The sequence below is a fragment of the Ceratotherium simum genome, chromosome 25, assembly GCF_057802395.1.
Source record: "Ceratotherium simum simum isolate JZ-2026a chromosome 25, ASM5780239v1, whole genome shotgun sequence".
NCBI lineage: Eukaryota > Metazoa > Chordata > Mammalia > Perissodactyla > Rhinocerotidae > Ceratotherium > Ceratotherium simum.
In genome coordinates this window covers 34871981-34884869 of record NC_141924.1, presented here as the reverse complement: position 1 = coordinate 34884869, position 12889 = coordinate 34871981, and the positions used below count along the sequence as shown (strand labels likewise).

At 33.7% G+C, this 12889-nt stretch overlaps 1 protein-coding gene across 1 annotated transcript; it reads right to left on the bottom strand.

Moving 5' to 3' along the window:
* Positions 1 to 1344: 1344 nt before the first annotated feature.
* Positions 1345 to 11994, bottom strand: MGAT4C (MGAT4 family member C). The gene is made up of 3 exons (XM_004417924.3): positions 11845 to 11994; positions 5793 to 5940; positions 1345 to 2787 (listed from the first exon to the last, which is right to left on the bottom strand). The coding sequence occupies exons 1-3, from the start codon at positions 11989 to 11991 to the stop codon at positions 1646 to 1648; spliced, it is 1437 nt and encodes a 478-aa protein (XP_004417981.1). The 5' UTR covers positions 11992 to 11994; the 3' UTR covers positions 1345 to 1645.
* Between the last annotated feature and the right edge of the window lie 895 nt (positions 11995 to 12889).

Sequence of the window (12889 nt, the reverse complement as noted above, 5' to 3'; positions counted from 1 at the left end):
GAATTTAATTGATTTGGATAGAATCAATAAAAAACTTCCCAATCTTTTTTTGGACTGTAGCATACCAGTGAGTCCTAAGGATTTTGTTTCAGGATGGAAAGAAGAACAAGAATTCCTCAATCTTTCTCAGTATCACAGGTCTAGCCTTCATACACACATATTCATCTATATAAACATGTATTTGAGTCTTTCCATAAACACGCATGAAATACTCTTCATTTCTCTTCATAATAAACCCCTTCATCTTTGCTGTTTGTCAAAAAATAGAAAAGATGAGACGAGCTCAGGACGTTCTGAAAAACCAATGTTTTTAGGATGCACTAAGGTGCCCTGACGTGCTTTAATGGACCCAGGGTGTAGACACAATTGTCCGGTCCCTTACAGCAAAATTTAGTCAAGTTTGCTAGCCATTTGGGTGCATATACCACAAAAGCATCATTTAGGACACTTTAGAAATGTTCCAAAGAACGATAATATGAACTTATGGAAGAATTATGCCAGCTATTCCCAGATAGCATAACTTATTATCTAAGACTCATGTAGCAGAGAACAGAAAGTACAAATTATGTGAGGAGCAATCTCTACACAAGGGAAGGAACATTGTCTGGATAGCAGAACATCTGGTCTCTCATTCTGGCTTTGCTATGAATTAGCTCTGAGTGTAGAAAAGTCAACTGATTTCTACATTTCTTACTTTTCTCCTTTATAAGGTGTCTATTTAAATCCAAAAAAGTATATGATAAATCACAATGATTTCAATCACATGAATTTTAATATAAAACATATAAAATCAATTTCAAAAACTTGCTGCATATACTGAAAATATTTGTAAGAATGAACTAACTATCAGCCTTCTCAAATTTCTTCTATTAAATGCAGGTACCCAACGTACCTTGAAAATATTGAGCATAACTATTCTTATTTGCAAAAGGGAAACTAGAAAAAGATTCTTCCCACAGAAAATTTATTAACAACAGGTGCTCAATTAAGTATTTTTATACAATGAACAATGTCCCCTTTCAAATAAATAATCAGGGGAGAGAGATTTTTTGAGTCTTTTTTTTCTTTCCATCGCCTCACCTACACACAAAATTCTGTTGTAAAGACATCACTTCTATGAGGAGGTATTCATTGCAGATGTACAGAAGTCTATGGAAAGCTAAGTTTACAAGAAAAAAAAAAGGGATTATCATTCTAAACAACTGCATATTCACACAGATGCTTAATAAAAGCTATCTGATGATATAATGAAATCAATTCTTGAGGAAGTGTATACGGTTGGCAAGTATTTTTCAAGGCTCACCATCTAACAAACTAAATATTTTCATTTTAAATCCTTCCTGTTACCTTTCTGACATTCAGTCGAAATTTTGAAACTAACATGATAATGTTAAAAAATATAAATGAAAGTAGCATTAACTATGGACCAATATTCAATTTCAGAAGTTAAAATAAATACAAGTGCATATTAAAGTAAAATTATATTGACAATGTGTGAATCAAAACTGCCAAGATGATTGACTTTTCTTTTAAAATATCCCATTCATTGCTTTCCCTCCCAAGGACAAAGGTAGCCAAAGAGGAAGGTAGCAAATAAGGAAACAGGAAGACCTGCTTCAGTAACTGGATATATTGATTTAATTGGCTAAGAAGTCCAGATGCTAATACTTCTAATAATCAGCCATTCCTTTTGTGTTTTGGTAACGTAAATCCTCATACAGTGTATATCAAATGGAATTTTTTGATTCACATCTGACATTTCAAAGTTTCCATTTTTGAATTCCCCTAATCTTACATAAGTAACACATTGTCTACTTGGTTTGAAATGTATAACATTTTCTCCAACATCTAGGGCTCCATGATGTAAAATGTCATTTTGTCGATCTTCTGTTCCAGTAGTCACTTTAATTTTTTTAATTATAATTGGGTTTTCAAATACAATCACAAAGACATCTCCTGTTGAAGGTGGTTTCCCCCAAAAGTACTCATCAACACTGCTATAAGCCTTGCTTGCTTCATAATTTTCAAAAACGTTCATGTTGGTATATAAAGTTGCAGGAGGGTTGTCAGGGATGTCAAATGACTCCTCTTCAAAATCATCATCCTTCAGCTTATTCTCAGTCCCTTTGTATGATGAATAATAACCCATGTGCTGAAAGAGAGATGGTTTAAAACGTATCACATTTTTCTGAGCCAACAGACCCCGGAAATGAGTCAGTAGCCAATCACAAGGCATTTCTTGATAAAACATTAATAAAAAATGTGCCAAACGTGGGAGATCATGAGAATGGTAAAGTTTTCCAATGTAGCCAAGCTTAGAGAACTCAAGAGTTACCCAGTAAGTTCCTTCTAGGGATGTAATGACTTTCTTGATGGCAGTTAAGAAATTTTTTGAACATCTAACATCGTCTTCAAGCATTACATAATAGTCTGAAGTATTGGCACAAAAATTAAGCAGAAATGCATAATCTACATTTTGTTTGGAACGAAATCTGACTCTATCTTCCGGATCATTGTAATTTCTTTTAAGGCCATCCAGGATTGGGTAATATTCCTCTGGAGCATGTATAACTATTAATCTTCCTGCAATAATATGATGGGCAAATTTCTGTGTAATATCCTGAACCATGCCCTCACGCCAGGATGAATTAAAGTCTGCTAGATGAACCACCACTGAAATTTCCTTCAGCTCTTCGTAGCTGGACTGCTCAAAAATTGACTTGATTGTCTCAAGTAAATAGTTTCCTTTTTTTCGTTTCACTGATGAAAGTCCAATTGTAAGAAACCCTGAGCAAAAGAATTCAGAAGGAAGACAAATTATATGTGAAATAGGTTTTGAATAACATAGAAAAAGAAAAAAATGTTATTTTCCCCTTAGGCCTGCTACTACATTAAGCAAATCTAATGATGATTACGTATAGCACATTTTGTCATTCCAGTATTATGCTAAATATATAAAGGTTATAGTACTTCATACATAATTGAACATCGTCTACGGAAGAACACTGCAGTTTTAGCACAATGATATATGAAGCCTATTGCTGTAAACATTTGTTTATGAAATTAAAAATATGGTTTCAAGTGTTCTGCAGCTCAATGTTCTCATACACGCCCATTAGAAAAGATAGATAGATATTTAGATAACATCCACACTATCTTTTTTTAAAAACCTGCAAAAGGAGAAGGGAATTCACAGTTAAGGATGACAAACTAGTTTCAAAAGATGAAAAAGAAAATTCAGGGTAACTCATTCTTTTACTCATCTTTAAATTTTTCATAGAAAACATCATATATTTTCATTTTTCTTTGATCACTGCCATCTTGTACAAGAAGTATTCATAATTGGACTTGACAATTTTATTTTGTAATTTATCTAGTATGTTAATTAGAATGCAAACAATACCATAAGCTGTTTTTGAAAAACTGCACCATTGCTCAAATGTATGGTACACTGTTCTGAGACATAAATATTACTATTTTCTTTATTTTGAAACGCATTTTATAGTAATTTGGTCTGGAGAAATTTATTCAGATACTTAAAATCTAAAACTAGAAATTGGATATTTTTAGGGAATAAAATAAAACCCTGTGAAATGGCAGTTCACCTCTGAGAAGTGTTAGATGTCTTTCTATTGAAATAGATTCACTTTTTAAAGCTCTCATTCTCACCATGACTCAAAACTGAATAAAATTTCAGAACCACCATTTGGAAAAGAGGGAAATGTTTATATCCACCAAGATCACTGTTTTAATACAGACATCTACATGATGTGATTTGTGCAATATGGAAAAAGCCCCTTCTAAGAAAAATCTTTCTTACTAGTCTGTCAGAAAGGTAGAGACTTACACATTTTGTTTAAATACCTGGGCTTACAATCTTGACTTCTATTAAAAAACTAATATGGTATCTGGTACCATTAAACTCAAGCCACCAGCCTTCATTAATGCTCAATAATAGCCAATACTTATAGAATATTGTCTACATAAAAAGCAAGAGTCTATTACCTATAATATGCATCTTGAATATTCGTAACAGTCTTTTGGGATAGCTTTGTGCTTATCATTATTTCTGCTTTATAGATGAAGAAACTAAATCACCATGAGATGAAATAACTTGCGCAGAGCGTAACATCTCATAAGTGTAGTGCTAAGATGGAAACTGCCCTGCTCGTATCCTGTTTTATGTTGTTTATATTGTTTTAGATTGCCTCTTCAGTATAAAGAAGTTGGCACATGTGCCAATACACATTAGTAAACTTAGTATGGAAAGGGGGAATTAGTAATGTTTGAACAAAAGTGGTGTAACAGATGGAGATTAAAAAATAGTGGCAGTTTTATGCAATTAGAAAGAAGCTTAAGAGCAGTAGACATTTGAAATGGTAGAATGAAAGAAAAAAAAAGATTTTTAGAAAACTGAATTAGCTTAAGTTATAATTTCCTCAACATGGTGATCATAAACTCACTTGCATAAACACTTCTTAACAGGGAACTCAATTTTTCTGGTCTCCACACAATTTATTAAGAAATTCATGGGGGTGGAGGGAGGGTGAAAGGGGTAAAGGGGCACACATGTATGGTGACGGATAAAAACTAGACTACTGGTGGTGAACGTGATGCAGTCTATAAAGAAACTGAAATATAATAACGTACACTTGAAATTTATACAATGTTATAAGCCAATATTATCTCACTAAAATAAAAAATAAAGTGACAAAAAATAACATTAAAGAAAAAGAGGAAAAAGGAAATTCATGATATCACTGTATTTCATTGATTCTAAAATTCATATTTTTCACATAGAAATATTTTAAAATCAGGTTGCATGTTACAATTGATGGCATCTTAAAATTAAAACTGATAATGCTTATACTTTCTTGGTGGTACATTAATTAGATCATGATACTTTCTATAAGCTATTGTGTCTTGAAATCCATGAAATGTCACATGTTACTTGGATCCAAACTGCCTATAGTGCATTGAATAGTTTCCTCCAAAAATTCCTGTCTATTTGGAACCTCAGAATGTGACCATATTTGGAAATAGTCTTCCCAGATATAATTAGTTAAGAATCTTGAGATGAAATCATATTGGATTGAGTGGCCCTAAATTCAATGACTGGTGTCCTGATGGGAAGAGGAGAGGACACAGAGAGACACACGGAGAAGGCCATGTTAAGATGGAGGCAGAGAATGGAGTTATGCTGCCACAAACCAAGGAATGCCAAGAGCTACCAGAAGCTGGAAGAGGCAAGGAAGGATTCTCCCCTAGAACTTTCGGAGGGACTGTGGCGCTGCCAGCACCTTGATTTCAGACTTCAGTCCTCCAGAAATGTGAGAGAATAAATTTCTGCTGTTTCAGACCGCTTAGTTTGTGATAATTTGTTATAGCAACTTAGGGAACTAATGCACTGACTTTCACTATTTCAAAACTGGTGGCAAATCATAAAAACAAAATTATTCGAGTTTGAAAATCTATCAATATAGGAATAGTTATTTTTAAAAGCTAACTTTTAAAATTTAAAATAAATTGACTTTTCCTAGTCTCTCTACATGATTCTACTGCAAACTGTTAAAAAGTTCATACCACAATTAGGCATTTAAAACATTTTTTTATTAATGGAATTGGATCAGTGAGTAACTGCAATTTGTGAAGAAACATCGAAATATTTCCCAAAGAATATATTATATTAGTAAAGCCTATAAACTTTTATTGCTATACAAATGAAACAAATTATCACTATTTTAAAACAAAATATTTTCATATTCTTGATTTACAAGTGTAAAGATACTTACTTTTTCTTTGTAAAGGCGTGGAAGCTAAGTAGCGATAGGTGACATTGATGGCTCCCGAGAAATTTGATAAATCTTTGAAAGTATGCACATAGCGTTCTGAATTCAGTTGATGAGTGGATGTTTCCCTTATAAACTGTTTGTCACCTTCCTGAATGCCAAGAAGGAGGCAGAGAAAATAAATAAATAATAGATAGTCATGGCTTAAATAAAATCTCTCCTTACACCATAAATATAAGGGTCTAATATATAATTTGGGTATTATATAAATCTCAATTACTGGCACCCCAAGATATAGATTATCTCTCATCTGAATGCCTACCTAGAGTCTCTGCTCCGGGCTTTCTCTATTCCACTCTTAATACTATACTTACATTTGCTTTTCTCTAGCATACATTAATAATGGCATTCTCTTGATAAAAAATCTCTACATGAAAACTCCCACTGCCTTCATGTTAAAATTCAAATTCTTTACAATAATTCAAGGATCCTAAAATTTGACAGCAATGTTTTACAGTTTCACATAAAACTATTTCCCAGCAAATTCCCCACATTTGAGTAATATTAAGCTATTTACTCTCCTTCAGGCACTGTAAAATAAAGACCACACATTATTTCTATGATTATGAAACTTTAGGAATGATTAGAAAATATGCAGCAGAGGACATAATAGTTGCATTTTGGAGAATTTATTAATGAAGAAGTTTTAGTCAGTCACTGATATGGCCACTATAATCAAAGGCTGTTGAGATGGAACAGCCATGGTCCTTGTGACACGGCAGTGTTCTCTTCAAATGTCTTCGAGATACTTCAATTAGGATACATTTGTTCTAAGTAAAGGAAATGTCTTCAGACCTTGCACTAGTCTTTCCCTTGATATGTTTGCCTATGCATGTGTGTGTGTGTGTGGGGGGGTGGTATTCTGTTGGAGGTGAAGTCTGGTCCCTTTTATATTTAGGATCTTTTTATCTATTTCGTAAAACACTTATGTGCTTCAGTCTTCAGGAAGGTTTATATTCAAGAAAACATATTCATTCACCTTAAAATATATCCTGTTAACCATTAGTTGCTTCTTTCTTTTTTATCCCTTTTTTGATATAAGTTCAATTGTAGATTTTGATTATCTAATTACCGTTTGATCAGGCTTTTATTGGTTATACATTGTTAGCAAAATGATGACTTACTCGGCTTTTGTATATGGTTTACCACCATTGGTAGGATATGTTTGAGGCAACCTAATTAGAAGAACGTTTCTTTTTTGGCAAAGTCTCTACTGTACTGTGCGGTGTTACGTGCATCTATTTTTACTACTCAGTATAGAATGGCAGGTCAGGCATGTGCAAGCCATTAAGACTATAAAGAAAGTGAAGGCATTAAATAAATTTGGTACTCATATTATTTGGTTGTGGTCAATAAAACTTTAATTAAACTCCTGTTCTAAAAAATTACAAAGGATTCAAATACAAATTTTACCTCAATTGAAACAGTCACTACTTTGCGTCAAATTCAAACGTCAATGGAAAAGGTGACTAACTCAAACTTTTAAATCTATAGCCAGCCTGGAATTGTCTTAGAATAAAAGCAGAATAGTGACCATGACTGGGAAGAGCTTTCAATCTGGTCCTTGCTAAATCAAGATTCATTTTGAATATCTTTTCCGTATATTCAATTATGTTCATGAACCTATATTTGGTCTTTAATAGTGTATTTCTATATTTTATATTGCCTTGACAATTTGGACAAAGAAAAAATACATTAGTTTTTTACAAGACAATGAATTTGCCATCTGTAAGTTATAGGCTTTCAAAATATATGAAATTAAACCTTGGATGTTAGCTTTCTTATAAATATGCTAATTGAATATCCATTAAATTCTGATTATTTTAAATTCATCGCACAAATATTTTCATCTTTGTCTTTCTGAAAACCTATAAAACATCAATAAAGTTTTAAAATAAACAAATTTAGGATTACCAAAAGTAACTGAGGATTCAGTTTAGCATCAACTACTTTAATAGTAATGTAACGGTGTCCATAATCAATAGGGTCTAGGAGAAATATCTATAAAAATCACAGTAGGGCCGGCCCTGTGGCTTAGCAGTTAAGTGCGCGCGTTCTGCTACTGGTGGCCCGGGTTCGGATCCCTGGCGCGCACCGACGCACCGCTTCTCCGGCCATGCTGAGGCCGCGTCCCACATACAGCAACTAGAAGGATGTGCAACTATGACATACAACTATCTACTGGGGCTTTGGGGAAAAAAAGGAGGAGGATTGGCAATAGATGTTAGGTCAGAGCCTGTCTTCCTCAGCAAAAAGAGGAAGATTAGCATGGATGTTAGCTCAGAGCTGATCTTCCTCACAAAAAAAAAAAAAATCACAGTAGTCACAATACTGAATTCATTTTACCATTCTGTTCTTATGTGATGTCACATTCTAACAGAAGTGCAGAATATTGAATATCTCTTTAAGAATTCTTCCTTGAACATGTATAAATCCAGACGTTATCTGTGATAAGATAGTATACATTCATTCTGATTGAAGGACATAATACAATATAAAATGAAATGGAACTTCAATGAAAGCACTTTATTAAAGTCTGAAGAACAAGCCTCTTTACACTTTTCAGCATAAATAAATAATGCAACTTTCACCCGAGTCAGCCTTGTTGGCTGCTTTCCAGAGGTATCTACCTGAACAGCCAGGCTCTCCCTGGATACCTTCTTTCTGTAGCTACTATGCTGTAGTGTATTTCTCAGTAATAAGACAAAGCTTTATGACAATCATTTTCTGGATGGGAATGCAATTCAATGGACTAGCTACAGACTAAATATATACTCTAGTGGCTACTTGGAAGATGGTCACAGCTGAGAGGCTAAGTTGATTGGGCATGCAGCGTCTCTTCTACTTAGTTTGCCTTGTAATACTCTTTGTCTCTTACACTGAGCTGAGCTTCCTTTTCCACTGAAAGGCACATATGTCCCTAACATGTAAGAAATATACTAAAATGTTATATGCCCAGGATTTCAGGCCACCAATGGATTTTCTAGCAAAAAGAGAAGGATAGAATGTTCTAAGTAACCCCAGAGACCTTACTACTTCTGTTTACCTGATTTGTCTGAATTATAACTATTATTTCCCCATGAAATAAGGAAGAGAGAAAAACACCTACTAATGTCTATGCTTAGAAAATTGCACACTTTGTGGCATTCTGGAGTCCAGAAAGAAAATCAAGTCAGATAATTTTACGAAAAATGAAATAAACACAGATAAAAGGGTCAAAAAGGGAAAAAGTATTTAAAAGAAATTGTATTATATCCTAGTAGGGGGCCAGTTTTCCATGGATATTAAACATTTTTAGAAGAAAAATTTTAATGTAATTTACATTAATGATTTAAAGAAAGTTTCAAGTCTTTATATATATTAAGCTTTGGGATAAAATTTAGCTTAAAATGCAATTTAGTTAGAAAACATCATCTGGTAAATAGTGAAAAATTAAGCTAATAAAAATACTGTCATTGAATTTTTAGTAAGGCGGGTGCTTGTAGTTAATCATTTTAACTTACTTTTTCCAACTTTATATAAGTATTTAAAAATAATTTCAATTTTTAAAGCTAAGTGGCAATCTCTTCTCTGCACCTAGTCTGATTTGCAAATTTGAGTAGATATATGGCTAATGTAGCCAGAAAGAGTTTCACTGAGAAAGTATTCTTTAGTTAGAGTTGCTTCATTAAATCATACCTTTTAATTAGGAGGCTAGGACCAATGTTTAGATAGGAATGTGTAAAAATTCACAAAACAGAGCAATAGTGTTTGATCTTCTTATGGATGTATACTCTACTAGTTCTTACACATTTTATAGTGCATTTGAAGAGGTTCTATCCCCAAAAGATATAAGGATGTTTGTTGTATACAGTGGTCTTTTGTCGGTTTAAACCGAAACATTGAAATTGCACTTGAAAGTGTTTCATAAATGCAGCAAGTCATTGAATACACAAGCATCCTGCCAATATCAGGGAGTTTTTTTGTTTTTGTTTTTTTTTGTGAGAAAGATTAGCCCTGAGCTAACATCCGTTGCCAATCCTCCTCTTTTTGCTGAGGAAGATTGGCCCTGGGCTAACATCCGTGCCCATCTCCCTCTACATGTGGGATGCCATCACAGCATGGCTTGACAAGCGATGCATAGGTCCGTGCCCAGGATCTGAAACTGTGAACCCCGGGCTGCCAAAGTGGAGCAGGCGAACTTAACCACTATACCACTGGGCCAGCCCCAATATCATGTTTTTGATTTACGAGATGTGATTTACTTCCACTAGTAGACACAGATGCAGGAAATAAATTTTTATTACAAAATTAAATCATTAATCAAGAGCTGCTCTAGTTAATTTATGATAGTTAACTCTATCAAGAAAAACATAGCTGGATCCCCATGGGCCTTGCTCTATTATCCTTAAATCTCATAAACCTAATAATCAGGTTTAAAAAAATCCAAAATGCATATCATTAGTAAGTTTCTCCAGTTTGCTATGTTTACCTAAATCATGCCTTGTCAAATTCTATTAGTTTGTGGTGATTTCAACCACTGTGAATTGACTGTGGAAGGTAGAACGAGAAGGGTCCACAAGATTAAGACCAATACTTGAACGTGAATGGCCTGGGCAGAGTCAAGATCTAGGAATCTGGCAGAATTTCACCGTCAAAGAACAATGCTAAAGGAAGCAAGATGCTTTAAAGACGTCCTACGAGGATCGGTACCAACTAAGATTATATGGTAGGCTCACAGGATATAGAATAGTATCTGACAAATAGTAGATATTTAACAAATTGTGTTCAATTAATAAAATAAAAGATTTTATTAGGAAATGCTTTCTGTGGCTATTGTCAGATTCTCTCTTGCTAAGACATTAATTGAAACTTTCAGCATGCTTGCATGATGGAAAGTAATTGTCAGTTCTCTGTGTCTCCCAGGGTTTTGATTTTCTGAAATATGTGAACAGGAATAATAACATAAAGATTAGGAATTTTCCAGATATCTTAAGCTCAATTCAGATCGAAAAAGTGAATAAGCAATAATGTCCATATTATTCTCATTACACATAAAATGATGTGATAATTATAACAATAAATAATAGAAATATATTGAGTTCTCACAATTAGCCAGAATAAGCCCTTTTGTATATTTCCATAATTCGCTTAAAAATTTACTGATATATTTTCTACTAATTTTATCATTTTTAAACTACTGAATAGTTTTCACATTAATATCTTTAGTTCTTGAAGTTCTATATTACTTTTCAGTGAACATAAAATAGCCACATTTAGGGCTATTCAAAACCCAAATGAAGTGGCACACATTGTAATAAAATGTTACTTCTTAACAAAATAGCACAATTAGTATATTAATTAGACAATGGAATTTTAAAATTTTTTTTTTTTTTTAAAGATTTTATTTATTCAGTTTTTTCCCCCCAAAGCCCCAGTAGAGAGTTGTATGTCATAGGTTCACATCCTTCTAGTTGCTGTACGCGGGACTCGGCCTCGCGTTGGACGGAGAAGTGGTGCCTCGGGGCGCTCCCGGGATCCGAACCCGGGCCGCCAGCATCAGAGCGCGCGCACTCAACCGCCAAGCCACGGAGCCGGCCCTGGAATCTTAAAATTTTTGATGATAATATAGGAAAGTAGAGAAGGTAAGGAGTAACACCTTAAGCATATTTTGTTCTATATACTTCAAATTTAGGCTCAAAAATTATAATGATTTTACATAATATTAATTTGGCATAGTGATGACAGCTAATTTATTTGTAATTAAGTGTACATATTTGAACCACTATCTATATATAGTATTAAAGAAAATATTGCAACATAAATCAAAACAATTGTAATGCTAGTAAGACATAATTAACACAAAAGGTAGCTAGATAGAAAATACACATTTCATAATTTTGCTCAAACTAAGGCTATTCCAACAGCCTGAGATCGAAGCTAGATTACAATTGGACTAAGTCTAATTTGACTTACGCCTTATTTGAACAAAAAATAATCAGTCTCCAAAACTTACCAGAACATAGCTATCTTCAATGTACAAGTTCATAAATAGAAGGAAAATGACAAGAACTCCCAAGAATGACACTGTAGAACGTTTTCGCAAGCATCTCATTTTATCCAGTATTTCAAAAATATGTTTCATTTGATGAAATTTAAACATTCTTTCCTGTGGAAAAGAGGTAGAGAATTACTAACAATTAATTTTGGATGCAAATATTTCTTCATCCTACACATCAAAAGCCAGGCGTTTATAAAATCTCACCCTTTGAATGTTTGAACTAAAATTGTTTCCAATTTCACACATAAGTTTGGAACAGATTATTAACATCAGGTCAATGCAGTGATTTATACTGATATGGAGTAAATCAAAACGAAAAGCAAGTCTCACAGTTCTTTCTGAACAAATACACATCAGTAACAATAATGTAAGGAAAAAACAGTCCTTTGATGAGAAACAGAATAAAAATAAAAGAGAAAAACAAACATTAACGTAACATCTACCTCCCATATTATGATGTAATGAAAATGAAAGAAACTGGAAGTATGGGCCTAATCTTGATCCCAGAGTAGAGGCACTGGAAAGGGCTACTGGAAGGGAATCTGGATGAAAGAGAGAGAAGTCACAAAGGATGTCAAAGTTTTTGGGGTAAGTCCAGACATATATTTGGGAATTTCTGAGTTACAATTGCTTTGTTTATTTTTCTAATTATTCTTGTTAAATCAGAGTAAATCCTGGAGTGGCATATCCACATTGCCTTGCTTGATCTACTAACACAAAATTTGGCTGTTTATAATAATTCACAGACTGCAAAAAGGCAAAATTAGAGTCAGCAAGATTAACGAAGACCTAATTTTTTTCCATTTCAGTCTTCTACATTTTGTGATATCCTCCACTCAGATTCACTTAGGTTACTGATTGTTTTCTTTTAAAGTATAAACAAACCTGGAATGGGCAAAAGACTAGTTGAATCATATTTTGTCTAAAATCAAGTATAGTCTGGAAATTGTGCCACTGTGAGTTGTGTCCTGGGTCTCCCTGGGTTCAGCTTTGGGTTGAA